The sequence below is a fragment of the Epinephelus fuscoguttatus genome, linkage group LG16, assembly GCF_011397635.1.
Source record: "Epinephelus fuscoguttatus linkage group LG16, E.fuscoguttatus.final_Chr_v1".
In the NCBI taxonomy this organism is placed as follows: Eukaryota; Metazoa; Chordata; class Actinopteri; order Perciformes; family Serranidae; genus Epinephelus; species Epinephelus fuscoguttatus.
In genome coordinates this window covers 704,137-722,211 of record NC_064767.1, presented here as the reverse complement: position 1 = coordinate 722,211, position 18,075 = coordinate 704,137, and the positions used below count along the sequence as shown (strand labels likewise).

The following is an 18,075-nucleotide window of genomic DNA, read 5'->3' as shown; positions in this document are numbered from 1 at the left end:
AAACATTTGAATTACATAACATCTCTCTGGACAATCCATGTCTTTCTTTACTGCATACCTGATCATGTTCCAACTTAAAAAAAAACAAAAAAAAACTACTCTTTACTCACTCAGTGTCTTCTGAAGCTTTTGCCAGCTTGATGGTCATCTGACAATGATGAGAGTCTGACATTAGAAAAAGATCTCTGCCAACATCCTGTGACAACAATGCCTTAAAATTTGTTAGAATACTTCACCCACAAAATGTCACTGGCTTCATTTGAGTATCGGAAAAGTCCCCTGGCCACTGGGCTAATTTATACAGTGTAAAATGCCATAGGGTTGTGCTAAAAACATTAGCATGTTGTATTTGTTGGAAAAATGTGTCCAGATAAAGACAAGTGTTTGTCTCTAGCCCCTTTTACACTGCCAGATTTACAGCGAATGTTGGGCCGATTTGCCGGCAAGCTGCGAGCATTTAGACACACAGAGCCGGATTGGTGAGTTGATCCGAGGTGCCCAATTTTCCTCCTCGTAGGGTAGACATATTGGTGGAACCCTTTTAGTTTAAACAGACCGAGGCGGCCTTCTGCAACGGGAGGAGCTGTTGATGACTTGTTGGAGGAGCTGTTGATGACTTGTGGGAGGGGCTGTTGATGACGCCGCACGTGCGAGCCACTGGCGGTGGATAAACAGGAAACAGCTGATAGCAGGAATTAGCGAGCAGCTAGTAGCAAGAGGGAAACACAAACCTGACAGACACTGTAAAGATGAGCAACTGGGGAGACAAGGAATTGCGCGCCCTCCTTGTCCTCGCAAACGAAGAGGCCATTAACCGTCAGATGACGGGGACGGTGAAGAACGGGCCGACTTACGAGAGAATCGCCGAAGGACTGACCAGCCGCGGCTTCCCTCCCACGTCACTGTTTACGTCACATGCTGAGCTACATGTTTTGTTACTTGCTCACGCCCCCCATTGCCCCGAAAAAGGCACATTCTGTATAAACAAAAGTAGGTAGGCGGCATTTTGCTGCACTCCCCGATCTTGTTTTTATACTGCCAATGCTGAAAAAACACTGATTGGGCTTTCCTGCAGATTTACACAACTCCTGTTTAAAAAGGGCTTGTGAGACAAAATGCTGTGAGTTATAGTGAAGCTGATTTGTGTTTGAAACTGTCTCTAATAAATCATGTTTAATGTGTGTTTAATGTGTATTCAATGTGTGTTTAACGTGTGTTTCTTTAACATGTGTTTATGTGTTTGTGTATTTTGAATCAACTAAACTTTACGGCACTTCACAGAACCCTCCGCTACCCACTAGTGTTTTGGAGGTGTAACTGCAGAGTGACACAGACACACCACTGCACAGGTATTAATGCTCACAGCGGTGTAGGGTCTGCTGCACAAGTAAAAATCCTGCTTAACCCAAGGTGAGTAACTGATATTCATTTTGTGGTTGAAGTATTCCTTTAAATTCACAGAGAACTGGTAAATTAAAATATAAAATCAATGTACAGTTTTACATGAGACCGTGAAATCATTCTTTAATATTTATTTAAACCTCACTGAATTTACTTACAGGTAATGTTGGGCACATTTTTAACACACAACATGTGAAAATAACCGAATACAACTTCTATACTATTGAAAGAGTTTCAAGTCGACTAAATAACTGAATCAACATAGATGAGTTAGCTCTTCATTCTGTCTCGCATCATAACTATAAATATAACTACAGCCCGCCTCACCTTCCCTTTGGTTGCTCCGACTCCTCCCAACTTCCGAACAGGGAAGAAAACGCTCTCGGTGAAACGTTTTATCCTGATGGCCTGGTTCCCGCCCTCTGCCGTCTCATGCTTGGAGAAACAATGACAGACACATTATACAAACCAGGACGCTGTGACCATGACCAGTATTTAACCTCTAGAGTGTTCGATTTGACACGTCAGCAGTGGTCGAATTGAGGGGGGATGAGGGGGGATGCCATCCCCTTTGTTAGAAAATTGACCAAAAAGCATCCCCCTTGTTAATCTAGAATCTGTGTGTGCAGACACGGACATAATTTGAGGGGGGGGACACAGGGGACATGTCCACCGCACTTCCCGTATCTCTGCCCTCCGCCCCCCGCACTTTTTACAGCCGTTACTGCCGTCCAATTCGTTTTTAACATGTGGTAATGTGTTTTTCCCAGCCGTCATTAAACGCACCATGAGAAGGCGCATACACATGCTGTCATGTTGTGATCAGAGTCAATCCACACAGACATGTGCTGCTGGACAGTGCCGCTGTGTGTTAACTATGTTCAGCAAAGCAGCCAGGAAGAAGCAAAAAACCTTGCACAGTTTCTTCCAAACAACCCGTGTAAGCTGAGTGATGCTGTAGATACATGTAGATAATGTTCGCTAAATGATGACTAATTAATAGATGCCAATATATCAAGTTAAGCTAGTTAACAAGAACACTAATGTTATTGTTACCTATGTTAAATACCTTGGTAGCTAGTTTCATGCTAGGAATAAACCCACTCCTCCTTAATAAGAACTTGTGCTCACTATTGCTTTGCACAGATTTTTTTAATCTGTATTGCCACAGTATAAAGAGCAGGGTCAGGGAGGAGACAGTGGACCAGAGGCCAGCAAGGATGATCATGCAGGGTCCTCACAGGAGAGAAGATATTATAACTGGCTGAGAGAAAATATCTATAGCATGTGACTGTGCGATTAATTTCTACAGCTATGTCACCACTACTATTCTTAATTCTAAACCAGGCAGGTATCAGGACAGGGACCTGACAGCAGCACCAATTATTAAAATTAAAACTCTGAATGTTGTGATGAGACAAACAATAAAATCTTCACATCAGTGGTTGATGGTGGTTCTGACTCACCCGCAGTCACGAGTCCTGGTGGGTCTGGTTATGAATGTCTAAAACTAATTAAGTCTCTCAGCCATCGGAAAAATGCCCAGCTGAAGGACGAGGATGAGGAGGAGGAAAATGTTGGACTCACCGGGACGACACTGAACTCGACCTTCTCGTTCAGCTCCAGTCTCTTCTTCTCGATCACCTCAGACATGTGGAAGTACAGCTGAGGGTTCTGGGTGCACTTGATGAGCCCGGAGTCCACACCGAACTCGATGACGATGCCCTGGTTGGAGAAACACATCAGAAACATTAAGACACGTCAGAGGGTTCGGCTGGGTACCGTTTGTGAAGAGACGGTCTGGGTGAAAGACGTACGTGTCGGCGTTGTTCAATGGACTCTTCGAAGGAGTCGGGGAGAATTTCCACGAAAGTCGCTCGTTCCTCTTTGGTCCCTTGATGCGTGGCGATGTTGAAACGCACCTTCACAGAAAAGACACGGATCAGATTTAACTTTTATAGAGACAAACTGCAGTCTCCTGAAACTGGCGGTCATTTCAGCTACTGAAGGCAGCAGTTCACACTGTAATACATAAATACGCTGTCACGTACTGTTTCGTTTTATCATACTAACTTTTTCATGCTAACATTTTTTTATGCCAGTGTTTTTAAGGCTTACGTTCGTGCTATCATTTGTTTGCTCATGCTAACTCTTTTTAAACTATCGTTCCTTTTTTCAAGCCGTTTCTTTTTCATGTTGTCATTTTCTTCACCGCTTTAGCCCCTTTGCCCCCGCAGGAACTCATTTCAATCATCATCTATTTTTCATCATTTTAGGATTCTAAAAAACCTCGGCGCATTTCCACCGAAATTACCAAGGGGAAAAAACTTTGCCTCAACCCCAAACTTTCTCTGAAAAAAGTACCTAGTTGGGGGGGGGGTAGGACTTTTCAGATTACCCGGAATTCTTGAGGGGCGGGGCTGTGGGCTGAAGAACGCTGATTGGTGGAACACACACTTGCAGCGTTCAGCAGCATGTAGACAGTGATATTCAATAGGCTCCGCCCACAGTCTCTCATCCACCATCACTAACATTATGTCTGACACAAGGACAGCACGCTAGTTCAGCTGATAGTGAATTGTTCCTAATGAGCTCAAGTGACAGCTGTCTGTTTGGAGACTAACTTAGTCTGACACTTATCTTAAAATACTTTACCCTGAGCTGCTGGCTGAGACAAACAGCCCAACTCTCTACACCAGCACGTAACCAGCCAATGAGCTGGCAGAGCCAAATACAGGACACACGCTGAATCATCTACGTCATCACGCTAATTTGAACAAATTTTCTAGAACTTTGAGGTGCGGTGGAAACACAAACCATTCGGATTTCCAGGAATTCTTCTACCCAGTAAGTTAATTCCTGGAAACAGAAGTTTCTGGAAATGTTGTGGAAAAGGGGCTTTTGATGCTAATGTTTCTTTTTTCATTCTGATTCTGATTTTCACACAATTTTTTTTTTAATGCTGATGTTTTTTTATGCTATTAGTTTTCATGCTATTGTTTCTTTTCTCCTGTTCATGTTTTATTAATGTTGTACTGTATGTATGGATGAATAGATGTCAACTCACTGCAAAACCAATCTACCTACGGGTATGAATAAAGTAACCTAACCTAACCTCTTATTTTCATGCTAGTGATTTATTTATTCTACAGTTCCATGTTTTCATTCTAAAGATTCACTCTTTTGCCCTGATGTTTTACTTTTATTCTTATTTACCTGAGTGTGTATCACTTTTACCTGGAGAGCTAACTGTGTATCCTGTGTTAGCATTAGCACTGCTGCTAGCTGCCATGTCTCACTGGAATCTATCGCGTTCACTCATCATAAAATCTATCAGGATGAACTCAAGTCTCGTGCGTGTCGACCTTTAACAGTAACTTTACTGCTGAGCACATTTTTTCCTCAACACTGACAGACATCATGATGTCGTAAAGAAACGTTTTCGGCCCTCGAGCCATCTGTAATTATCCTTTATAATTTTGGTCACACCTCATCTCCTCTCTGATAATCAATTAATTGATCAGTCATCCTCTGACCTTGTCTCCATCCAGCATGGTGGCGGTGGTCAGCAGGTCATTGGGACCGAAGGGAAGCTGCTTCTGTTGACCGTCGATGGTCATCACTAGTCGACCCATCTCTGGGTCGGGTTTTCTCCCAGCTGCTGTTTCAGCCGACTGGTTCTTCTTCACCGCCTCATCCTCAGGCTCCTTCTTTCCTTCCTGTCCTCCGTCTCCTTCAGGTATGTCCTTCACCTCTTCCTTCTGGTCGTCATCCATTTTCTCAACTTTGATTTTAACCTGCAGGAAAAAAAAATACAGATTTAGTTTATGAAATAAATGATGTCACAAATAGTGTTGCTTTCGTCAACGAAAAGTATGACTAAATATCGTCGTCAACGAACCTTTATCACGTGACTAAAACAAGACGAGACACAATGTAAATGGTGGTCATGTGATGATAACTATGATTAAATATATAATGCAATATTGTTGACGAATAAAAACGAGACTAAATGTGGTTTACAAAATAAAAACTCTGCTAAAATGTCTCTTCATTTTCGTTGACCAAAACAAAACGAGACGAAATAACGTTATAATGTTTAGTCACGTTATTATCATTTTGCAGTATTTCTGTTTCCTCGGCTGTGTGTCGCACTGCACAGACGCAAGCAACGCGGGGATTGTCTTTGGGAGAAAAAGAAGACGCAACCTTTGGACACAATTCATTAAATTGAAGTGGAAAAGAAAACGGAATGTGTTGTGGAGAAAGATGGGGAGAAATGCGGCCACAAAATCACAGGAAAAAACACCACGAATCTTAAGAGACATCTCAAGGCATTCCACAATGAAATCGAGGTAAGTTAAGACATTAATATTACGTCACTTTCTATTTTAGAGAGCTCATGCTAACTCATAAGGCTGTGGTTAATGTGTCACATTTTAACATTAGCTTTAACGTTAGTAAAAGTAGTGTGCATAGTAACGTGTGTGTGTGTGTGTGTGTGTGTGTGAGTGAGAGAGAGAGAGAGAGACAGAGAGTGAGAGTGTAAAGTAGGGGGTACACGTGTTTGAGATCATAAACGGTTATGAAAACTCTAAACGTTTTGAGATTTTTGTACACAAACTCACCCCTACTGTAACGTGGGTTTCTCCAAAATATCTGCTAAATATAGTGTGTGGGAACTGTTATATTCTTCTGTATCCACAAGAACACACATGAATATATATTTAGCTATAACTGGGAGCTAATTTAGTTAATAAATAAACTTCTTCTGTCTCGTGCTAGCAACAATTACAGTCACGTGAATCCACCGATTCTAAACAGAGGTTCTTAGTTCCTACCTGACTGACTGACTCCATATAAGTGTAATAAAGCATCCCTTGGTGGCCAAACACTGTCGCTAGTTTTGTCATTCACATAGCCATCACACTGAACTGAATTTGGCATCAACAACATGACTTTGAATACCTTATTCTAGACCCACGTACATTTAAACAAAGGGTCAAAAGGTGTTTGCATTCACGTGCCTCCCGAAACTACTGCTTAGTTTATGACTACTTCTGTTTTGATTATGTAGACTTTTTTTTCTTTTACGGACAGTCGAGTCACTCACTCGGAGGTTGATTTATTAAGGTAAAAATCACAGCAGGGATTTATGCTACTTAATATTTGGAACAGTTAGATTTTCCAGAGGCTGCATCTGTCCTGAAACTGTTTCTATTTCTGTGCTAGATTCCAGAAAGAGCATCAGTGAAGCAAGTCCCGCCCAAGAAGATGGACAAGCCAACTAGTGCTCAGGATTTCTTTGCCACAAGGAGGTACAACGACAATTCCCCAGAGCAACATACCAAAGAGGAAGGGATAGTGCAGTGGATAGGCTGCACGGGACTCCCAGCACAAATTGTCGAAGATGAGAGAGTTCATCGCCATGATGGCAAAAATGGACAAAAAGTTCAAAGAGCCAAAAAGACATAAAATTTTAAACTTGATTGACAAAATGTGCAAAGAAGAGAAAGAAAAGATCAGACAAAAGCTGGCCTCAGCACGCAGAATATCTACAGGGTTGGATACTTGGACTAAAAAGGGGCTTACAGCATCCTTCCTGGGAGTCAGTGCCTGTTACTTCAACTCTGAGGACAACACGGCTGAACACAAACTCCTGAACCTGAAGGAGATGGTTCACCCTCACAACACAGAGTCAATTAGTACACTCGTGGAGGAGTCAATGGAAGAATGGGGGATCCCCAGAGAGAAGGTCCTCACAACAATTACTGACAATGGCAGCAATATGGTGGCTTCGTTCCACACACATGCTGAAGTTGCCACAACTTCTGAAGAGGACTCAGAGGCGGAGCACGCCGCCGCCAATGATGATGATGAGCATCCGGAAGGGGAGGATAACAGGTCAGTCTATGTATGAAACTATGCCATTAACTCATTCAACATTTATGTAACTGGTCAAAATTTATTTATATTTTGTCTGAATTAAAAAAAAAATCCCATAGACAATTAAAAGGTTAAAAATGATGCTATTAATTCATTCAGCATCTGGTCCAAAGGCTGTTGGAGAAAGTGAGGCACTTGGTGAACAAGTTTAGGAAGTCATCTGTCGCCACAGAGCGGCTGCTGCAGAAGTGTGCTCTGGTTCTGGTCAAAGACTGTCCCACCAGGTGGTCAAGCTGCTTTGCTATGATTTCACGCTGTCTTGAAGTCAAGGAGCACCTCATAGCTGTGGCTGAGTCCATGGCTGGGACATCCTGCAGCCCAGTGAGTGGCAGAACATTGGGATGCTGAAAGACCTTCTTCTGCCATTTGCGGAGCATACTAAGTCACTTGAAAGTGACACTCAATCGCTTTCCCTTGTTCTGCCAGCACTCCTGGATCTCAAAAACCAGCCGTCGGAGTTCTCGCTTGCACGTGGGAGAACCTATAAAGATGCAGCTGCTCTGGCTCAGAAGATGCTGTTCAGCATGGACAGGCGTTTTAGTGTGTTTCTTGATATAACAGCTGTCAACTTGTCACCAGTTCCTGCAGCAGCATGCTTTGTGGACCCTTGTGTAGCTGAAACCCTTCTAGAAAATGATGACAACGAAGTACAGAATCTTGTCAGAAAGGCAGAGGACTACATTGCTCATCTTGTGCCACAAAGAGTGCAAGTACAAGAAGAGCAGTTGACTGATGATGAGCAAGTCGAAAATGAGGTTAGAGAGGCTCCAGAGTCAACCCCCGCAAAACGGCGTAGATTTAAGTTCTTCAGCGCCCATCGTCCATCAAGGCCCAAGACAGCCAAGACAACAAACATTGTTATTGTAGCTCGAGCATTCAAGCACCTTGTTTCTATTTATGTTAAAGTTGAATGTATTCAATTTTTTCTGGCATTGTCATGATGCTATTTTATTTATTTTATTTAAATTTATGTGTGTGTACTTCTAACATGTTTGGTTGGTAAAATAAACATGTTGTAATTCAAATCAGAGCGTCTTCCATGTCTGGAATGAATGTATTCTTGAGTCTATAAGGTAACAATAATATAATAATAAGATAACCTTGTTTGAATTGTGAAACGGGTTTGACTAAAAGAAAATTTTGGTTTCATCTACACTATACTAGGTACTTATACTATATTGACTGGGTATAATAGATTTGCATTACTAAAAAGAGACTAAAATGCAATTTTCATTGACTAAAACTAGACTAAAATGTCGTCAGTTTTCGTCGACTAAAATGAGACGAAAATACTCATGGATTATTCTGACTAAAATAAGACTAAAATGATCAGACTTTTAGTCGACTGAAACTTGACTAGACAAAAAGAGTATGAATGTAACTAAAACTAATAAAAACTAAAATGACAGTTTGACACAAAGACTAGACTAGACTAAAATTAAAATTAAAACAGGCCGCCAAAAACAACACTAGTCACAAACTGCAGTATTTCCTTCGTACCTGTCCAGGGAGCATTTGTCCTCCTCCTCCTCCTCCTCCTCCTCCTCCTGGCTCCTCCTTGTTCGCCTCGGGCTCCTTCTTGATCTCCTTACGTGGATATTTGGAGACGGCTTTGAGGACGGTGCCTTCAAATCGCTCCTTGCTAATCTCGTCCATCGTGTCAGGGTTCCTCACCTTGAAGCCAAGTGGCGTCCACTGCAGGACGACAGGAAGCAGTCAGAAACACGGCGCGCACAGATGATTGGTTTAATGTGCGTAATGATATGACTGATGAAATAAATACTGAGTCTGGATTTTGTCTATAAAAATGTTTAGGACATACATTTTGGTGAATTCAGTTATTAAACGACTGAACAGAGTTTTCAGTTGAATTCAACAGGTCAGGGTTGATAAATACGTTTTTATTGTAAATGTGAAATCAGACACTGAACTTGACCTCAAACTAAATCATAATCTTTCATAACTACTCTTCATCTCACACTAAACCTCCAACTAAACTAAATTAAACCTTGAGCCTCACTAAGTCATCACTTAACCTGAACAAATCTAAAGGTTTGGCAGAATTAAACTAAACCTCAAACTACACAAAATTTCTTTTTCCAAACTGTATCTCTAAACTAATCCTATAAAATAACTAAACCTGAAACAAAACAAACTTAACTCAAAATCATTTAAACTCAACTAAAAAACAACAACTAAGAACTAAAATTAAACTTCAGATCTAGATTAAATAAACAACTCTAATAAAAACTAAAATAATGGAAAAAAAACTTACCTAAGTAAAAACATTAAATTAGGAACTAAAATAAATAAATTACTATAATAAACCCAAAAATCAAATAATGAGAAAAGAGCTAAAATAAAAAACAAAGTTTAAGTGCTAAAAAATGAACTAAAATAAACTAAGAGTTAAAATACACTAAGAACTATTAGAACTAAAATAAATAAAAAACCTATATTAAAAAACTACAATGAAACAAAACTTTAAAAAATTAAAATAAAAAAATTTAAAGAGGCAACAGACAGCATCTTTTCCTAAATATATCATGATGAAAATAATGTGGGTTGCACAGGGTAGTGGCCACAGTAAAATCAGACTATCAGCGTTTACATAGGTTACTTAGTGGCTTTGCAATCTTTGCAATAAGCTTCTGCCACCGGTGCCGAAATTTCACGGAAAAAATCTGCTTTACGGCAGGAAACGCGTCGTGTATTGTGAAACTGGTGGGTCAGCCAATCAGGGACTGGAGCTGGTCCTTATGAGGAGTTGGGCATGAGATAGTTGAGTCACGAGCACAATGGCAGACGGACAAAGTTTGGAGACAAGTGAAAAACGGCCTAGCAAAAGAAAAGGAGCTCCTCTGTGTGAGGAGGCAAAGAAGAGCAAAAAGGAGAGTGATAAAAGAAGAGGAAAAACAAGAGTAAACCTCAGTCAGGCGTTCAAGAGATGGAGGGAGCTCCGTGACCAAAGAGGCTTCAAAACCCATGTCCAGCTAGCTTTCTTTCTAATGGATCAGTAAGTAACACGGCTAAATGTTAGCTAGACCAGAGAGGACTGGACTGTACTGGCTGCTAGTTCATTCCTAGCTGGCCAGCATCGCAAATCGCCGCAACCAGGGAGCGGGTAGCGAGTGTTGGTCGGCTGACATCCTGGTTGCCATTCTACGGCAGCCCTCGGACAGTGATACCCCCCTCCCTTCCTTCTGTTCTCTTCTCACGGAGGCAGCTATCCACGGACATCGCCCAGCTAAGTTACGCCCAGCTAAGTGAACACTGGACTTTGTTTCCCATTCAATTTGAGCTCCAACCGGCTGCATGGTTTCCATACGGTAGCGTTTATTCTAGAATGGGGACTGTTTACATGTGCATATTGGTATAATTCCACTGTGTCTACTGTTGTTTGTACTGGTACTGTACATATTGGTATCATTCACTGTGAGCTGTTTGTACTGGTACTGTACATATTGGTATCATTCACTGTGAGCTGTTTGTACTGGTACTGTACATATTGGTATCATTTACTGTGAGCTGTTTGTACTGGTACTGTACATATTGGTATCATTTACTGTGAGCTGTTTGTACTGGTACTGTACATATTGGTATCATTTACTGTGAGCTGTTTGTACTGGTACTGTACATATTGGTATCATTCACTGTGAGCTGTTTGTACTGGTACTGTACATATTGGTATCATTCACTGTGAGCTGTTTGTACTGGTACTGTACATATTGGTATCATTTACTGTGAGCTGTTTGTACTGGTACTGTACATATTGGTGTCATTTACTGTGAGCTGTTTGTACTGGTACTGTACATATTGGTATCATTCACTGTGAGCTGTTTGTACTGGTACTGTACATATTGGTGTCATTCACTGTGAGCTGTTTGTACTGGTACTGTACATATTGGTGTCATTTACTGTGAGCTGTTTGTACTGGTACTGTACATATTGGTGTCATTTACTGTGAGCTGTTTGTACTGGTACTGTACATATTGGTATCATTAACTGTGAGCTGTTTGTACTGGTACTGTACATATTGGTATCATTTACTGTGAGCTGTTTGTACTGGTACTGTACATATTGGTGTCATTCACTGTGAGCTGTTTGTACTGGTACTGTACATATTGGTATCATTTACTGTGAGCTGTTTGTACTGGTACTGTACATATTGGTATCATTTACTGTGAGCTGTTTGTACTGGTACTGTACATATTGGTATCATTCACTGTGAGCTGTTTGTACTGGTACTGTACATATTGGTATCATTTACTGTGAGCTGTTTGTACTGGTACTGTACATATTGGTATCATTTACTGTGAGCTGTTTGTACTGGTACTGTACATATTGGTATCATTTACTGTGAGCTGTTTGTACTGGTACTGTACATATTGGTGTCATTTACTGTGAGCTGTTTGTACTGGTACTGTACATATTGGTATCATTTACTGTGAGCTGTTTGTACTGGTACTGTACATATTGGTATCATTTACTGTGAGCTGTTTGTACTGGTACTGTACATATTGGTGTCATTTACTGTGAGCTGTTTGTACTGGTACTGTACATATTGGTGTCATTTACTGTGAGCTGTTTGTACTGGTACTGTACATATTGGTATCATTTACTGTGAGCTGTTTGTACTGGTACTGTACATATTGGTATCATTTACTGTGAGCTGTTTGTACTGGTACTGTACATATTGGTGTCATTTACTGTGAGCTGTTTGTACTGGTACTGTACATATTGGTATCATTTACTGTGAGCTGTTTGTACTGGTACTGTACATATTGGTATCATTTACTGTGAGCTGTTTGTACTGGTACTGTACATATTGGTGTCATTTACTGTGAGCTGTTTGTACTGGTACTGTACATATTGGTATCATTCACTGTGAGCTGTTTGTACTGGTACTGTACATATTGGTATCATTCACTGTGAGCTGTTTGTACTGGTACTGTACATATTGGTGTCATTCACTGTGAGCTGTTTGTACTGGTACTGTACATATTGGTGTCATTTACTGTGAGCTGTTTGTACTGGTACTGTACATATTGGTGTCATTTACTGTGAGCTGTTTGTACTGGTACTGTACATATTGGTGTCATTTACTGTGAGCTGTTTGTACTGGTACTGTACATATTGGTGTCATTCACTGTGAGCTGTTTGTACTGGTACTGTACATATTGGTGTCATTTACTGTGAGCTGTTTGTACTGGTACTGTACATATTGGTGTCATTCACTGTGAGCTGTTTGTACTGGTACTGTACATATTGGTATCATTCACTGTGAGCTGTTTGTACTGATACTGTACATATTGGTATCATTTACTGTGAGCTGTTTGTACTGATACTGTACATATTGGTATCATTTACTGTGAGCTGTTTGTACTGGTACTGTACATATTGGTATCATTTACTGTGAGCTGTTTGTACTGGTACTGTACATATTGGTATCATTTACTGTGAGCTGTTTGTACTGGTACTGTACATATTGGTGTCATTCACTGTGAGCTGTTTGTACTGGTACTGTACATATTGGTGTCATTCACTGTGAGCTGTTTGTACTGGTACTGTACATATTGGTATCATTTACTGTGAGCTGTTTGTACTGGTACTGTACATATTGGTGTCATTCACTGTGAGCTGTTTGTACTGGTACTGTACATATTGGTATCATTTACTGTGAGCTGTTTGTACTGGTACTGTACATATTGGTGTCATTAACTGTGAGCTGTTTGTACTGGTACTGTACATATTGGTATCATTCACTGTGAGCTGTTTGTACTGGTACTGTACATATTGGTGTCATTTACTGTGAGCTGTTTGTACTGATACTGTACATATTGGTGTCATTTACTGTGAGCTGTTTGTACTGATACTGTACATATTGGTATCATTACTGTGAGCTGTTTGTACTGATACTGTACATATTGGTGTCATTTACTGTGAGCTGTTTGTACTGATACTGTACATATTGGTATCATTTACTGTGAGCTGTTTGTACTGATACTGTACATATTGGTATCATTTACTGTGAGCTGTTTGTACTGGTACTGTACATATTGGTGTCATTTACTGTGAGCTGTTTGTACTGGAACTGTACATATTGGTGTCATTTACTGTGAGCTGTTTGTACTGATACTGTACATATTGGTGTCATTTACTGTGAGCTGTTTGTACTGGTACTGTACATATTGGTGTCATTTACTGTGAGCTGTTTGTACTGGTACTGTACATATTGGTGTCATTAACTGTGAGCTGTTTGTACTGGTACTGTACATATTGGTATCATTTACTGTGAGCTGTTTGTACTGGTACTGTACATATTGGTGTCATTTACTGTGAGCTGTTTGTACTGGTACTGTACATATTGGTATCATTTACTGTGAGCTGTTTGTACTGGTACTGTACATATTGGTATCATTTACTGTGAGCTGTTTGTACTGGTACTGTACATATTGGTGTCATTCACTGTGAGCTGTTTGTACTGGTACTGTACATATTGGTATCATTTACTGTGAGCTGTTTGTACTGGTACTGTACATATTGGTGTCATTTACTGTGAGCTGTTTGTACTGGATACTGTACATATTGGTGTCATTTACTGTGAGCTGTTTGTACTGATACTGTACATATTGGTATCATTTACTGTGAGCTGTTTGTACTGGTACTGTACATATTGGTATCATTTACTGTGAGCTGTTTGTACTGGTACTGTACATATTGGTATCATTTACTGTGAGCTGTTTGTACTGATACTGTACATATTGGTGTCATTTACTGTGAGCTGTTTGTACTGATACTGTACATATTGGTATCATTTACTGTGAGCTGTTTGTACTGGTACTGTACATATTGGTATCATTTACTGTGAGCTGTTTGTACTGATACTGTACATATTGGTATCATTTACTGTGAGCTGTTTGTACTGATACTGTACATATTGGTGTCATTTACTGTGAGCTGTTTGTACTGATACTGTACATATTGGTATCATTTACTGTGAGCTGTTTGTACTGGTACTGTACATATTGGTGTCATTTACTGTGAGCTGTTTGTACTGGTACTGTACATATTGGTGTCATTAACTGTGAGCTGTTTGTACTGGTACTGTACATATTGGTGTCATTTACTGTGAGCTGTTTGTACTGGTACTGTACATAGTGGTGTCATTCACTGTGAGCTGTTTGTACTGGTACTGTACATATTGGTATCTTTTTCTGTGAGCTGTTTGTACTGGTACTGTACATTTTGGTGTCATTCACTGTGAGCTGTTTGTACTGGTACTGTACATATTGGTATCATTTTACTGTGAGCTGTTACTGTGACTGTGGTACTGTATACTGGTATCATTTTCGTCTGTTTGTACTGGTACTGTGCATATTGGTATCATTCACTGTGAGCTGTTTGTACTGGTACTGTGCATTCTGCTATAATTATTTGCATTACTATTTGTTTTCTCTTCAGATAAATCTGATAATTTACAGAACTAAAATATACATTTAACAAACATCTATAGATCTAAAGTGAAATTTAAAAAAACTTATATAAAGCACTAAAATAATAAAAAAAACTTAAATACAGAAATAAAATAAATCCTGCAGACCTAAAACAAACAAAAAAAAACTTTATGAACTTATGTTAATAAAAACTTTACAAAAACTACAACAAATAAAAACTTAAGACTAAAAAAAGTTTTTAATTAAATAAAAAAGCTAAAGAAAAACAAAATAAAACATTTAAAGAACAGAAATAAATAAAAAAAAACTTAAACTAAAATAAATAAAAACTTAAATACAGAACTAAAATAAGTCCCAGAGACCTAAAACCAACAAAAAAACACTTAAACCAAAGTAAATAAAATCTTGACAAAAATTAAAATTAAAAAAAACTTAGACAAAATAAATAAAAAACCCTTAACTAAAATAAATAAGGAAAAACTTAAATAAAAAGCTGAAATAAATTTAAAAAAACTTAGAAGACTAAAATAAATTTTTAAAAACTTCAATAAAGAACCAAAATTAAAAAAAGATGAACACCTAAAAAGAAATAAAATAAGTCAAAAGCTTAAAAAATTAAAATAAAAAAACTTGAGGATTTAAAATGAACAAAGAAACTTAAAGAACTTAAATCATGAAACTTAAATAAAGACCTAGAACTAAAATCTTTTCCCATCACTGAACGTTAGCACATCTGTTTGATGGTCTGTTTCTCACCTTGCACTGGGCCGCTGCCAGCGCCGCCGCCACCTCCTCCCTTTTCTTCCTCTCGGCCTCTCTTTGTTGCTCTGCCTCCTCGTCCTCCCTCCTCTTCCTCTCCTCCCCCTCTCGTTTCCTCTTCTCCTCGTCCTCCCTTCTCTTCCTCTTCTCCTCTTCCTCCCGTCTCTTCTGCTCCTCCAGGATTTGGTCCTCGACCCTCTTCGTCCTCATCAGCCTGATCGCTCTCTTCTCTGATTTCACCTGCAGAAACAAAATGGAGGCGTGGCTCAGAAGGTGAAACTCGTCTGTCACCCAGCAGCCAGCGCCTGTGACGTCAAGACTCACCAGTGCCACGGTGAACTCCACCTCCTTGTGGATGTCGCTGCTGTTAAACTTGGTTTCGCTGAAGTTCTCATGGATGTCGAAAGGAAGCTCGCCGTGGTCCTCGGAGTTGATGATTCCTTCTTCAGGACCCAGAAAGGTGATGATGCCCTGAAACACAGTCACGTGTTCATTCAGGATTAAAACCAAGACATCAGAGACTCCGTTAGAGGCCACTAGGACTCACCAGCTCTCTCTTCTCTTTGGTGTAGCTGAAGGTGAAGGGGATTTTGGGTTTGATGTTGGCTGCTCTCCTCTTCCTCGTCACCATGTCTACCAGCAGGTTGATCAACACGTGGTCGTTCTTCAGCAGCGTGACGCCGCAGTCTCTGTGGTCAAAGGTCACGTTGGTCCTGACGGGGCCGATGTTGGCGTGGATCTGACCCGGGTAGCCCTGCATGGTGGGCTACAGACAGAGACAGACACCATGTCAGAGATCACAAACAGGAAGCAGTTTAACAGTCCTCACTTTGTCTTTGATGGCTCCTGTAAGATCAGCTCCCCTCACTGATACTGCTTCAGATAAGAATGAACATGAAGACAGAACACTGTGAGACGTGTTGCTAACGAGTCCACTGAGCTCCAGATGACTGTGACATGTGATCACATGGATTAAATATAATGTCCTGATACTTTTAGGCTTCATCACAGTACATGATACATACCTCTATATCACCTCTAAATTACTGCAGACTACTGAAACACTGACTTATTTAGTAAAATAACAGTTACGACAAAGGTAAATAAGGTGGCTACCTTGATACAATAAAGTTTAAGTACTGTTATTAAAAAAAAACAAAACAAAAAAACCCCAAAACCTTAAAGCACTGTTTCAATAAAGTTCGTGACATTTAACTCCTGCAAGAATCGCCAGCGAGGTGGCCAGGCCTTAGGCTCAGCCCGGAAAGATAACGTGGAGCTGTTGCCCTGTGGACCCACCACCCAAAGGGACAGAGATCAGGGTCAGATGCATTGTGTGCTGGGCGGCAGGCAGGGGCAGACTGGCTCTGGGGACGTGGAATGTCACCTCTCTAGTGAGCTGGTGTGGGACGTGGAGCAGTACCAACTAGTTGGGCTCACCTCCACGTGCAGCACTTGTTCTGGAACCAAACTCCTAGAGAGGGGCTGGACTCTCGCTTTTTCCAGAGTTGCCCAGGGTGAGAGGCGCTAGGCATGCGTGGAGATACTCATGAGAGCCCGGCCCAACACCGCCGTGTTGGGGTTGTCCCTGGGGAGCGAGATGGTCACCTCAATGCCACTGTGCGTCGCAAAGAAAGGGTCTCTGACTGTTTGTTCGTATGCCCCTGCCAGCTGGGGACCCTGCCGGGTGATTGGGTGGAACGGCCCACCTGACCTGAACACAAGTGTTGTTTTGTTACTGGACTTCTGTGCGAGTAATGGCCTGGCCAGAACAAAAAACATGTTCAAGCATAGGGAGGTTCATCTACTTTGTGGTCGTATCATCAGACTGCGGCTGTGTGTCTTGGACACCCAGTCGAAGAGAGGAGCAGAGCTGTCAACTGATCAGCACCTGGTGTGGGTTGGATCAGATGGCGGGGAAAGCTGCCGGACAGACCTGGTAAACCCAAACGTATAGTGAGGGTGAACTGGGAACGTCCTCAACTCCCACCTCCAGAGGAATTTCTCCCAATCTGAGTGGTCCATGTTCAAAGCCTCCATTATGGAGGCGGCTGCTAGGAGCTGTGGTCGGAAGGTTGATGGTGCCTGTCATGGCGGCAACCTAAGAACCCACTAGTGGACACCAGCAGTGAGAGAAGCCGTCACGTCAGGCTAAAGAAGGAGGCATTTTGGGTCTGGTTGGCCCAGGGGCCAAACAAGCAGCAGACAGGTACCAATTGGCCAAAAGGGCTAAGGACAAAACTGCAGCTGACAAGCAAAAACCCAGGTATAGGAAGAGTCTATGGAGAAGGACTTTCTATTGGCCTCACCGAAGTTCTGACAAACCATTAGACATCTCAGGAAGGGAAAGCAGGGCTTAGGATTAGGTTAGGGTTCTTCTCTGCTCAGCAGAGAAGAACAACTGCTGACCTGAACTGAACCTGGTTGTCACGTCCACCGTGGAGGAGGGAGAGCCTGAGGACTTTGGGGAATTCTCGCCCATATCCCTGGCATAGGTTGCTGAGATAGTCAA

The 18,075-nt window shown here is 41.1% G+C and overlaps 1 protein-coding gene across 3 annotated transcripts in view; it reads right to left on the bottom strand.

Annotated features, from left to right (window-relative positions):
* The window catches only part of si:dkeyp-121d4.3 (uncharacterized), a 39,879-nt gene that overhangs the window by 15,984 nt on the left and 5,820 nt on the right, over positions 1-18,075 (bottom strand). For all 3 annotated transcript variants that reach the window (XM_049600878.1, XM_049600880.1, XM_049600879.1), the window contains exons 10-18: positions 16,111-16,329; positions 15,888-16,034; positions 15,561-15,803; positions 8,848-9,042; positions 4,938-5,198; positions 3,219-3,323; positions 2,989-3,126; positions 1,729-1,836; positions 111-148 (exon numbers count right to left, since the gene is read on the bottom strand). In XM_049600878.1, the coding sequence (XP_049456835.1) occupies positions 111-148; positions 1,729-1,836; positions 2,989-3,126; positions 3,219-3,323; positions 4,938-5,198; positions 8,848-9,042; positions 15,561-15,803; positions 15,888-16,034; positions 16,111-16,329 (1,454 nt within the window). The remainder of the gene's footprint in view (positions 1-110; positions 149-1,728; positions 1,837-2,988; positions 3,127-3,218; positions 3,324-4,937; positions 5,199-8,847; positions 9,043-15,560; positions 15,804-15,887; positions 16,035-16,110; positions 16,330-18,075) is intronic.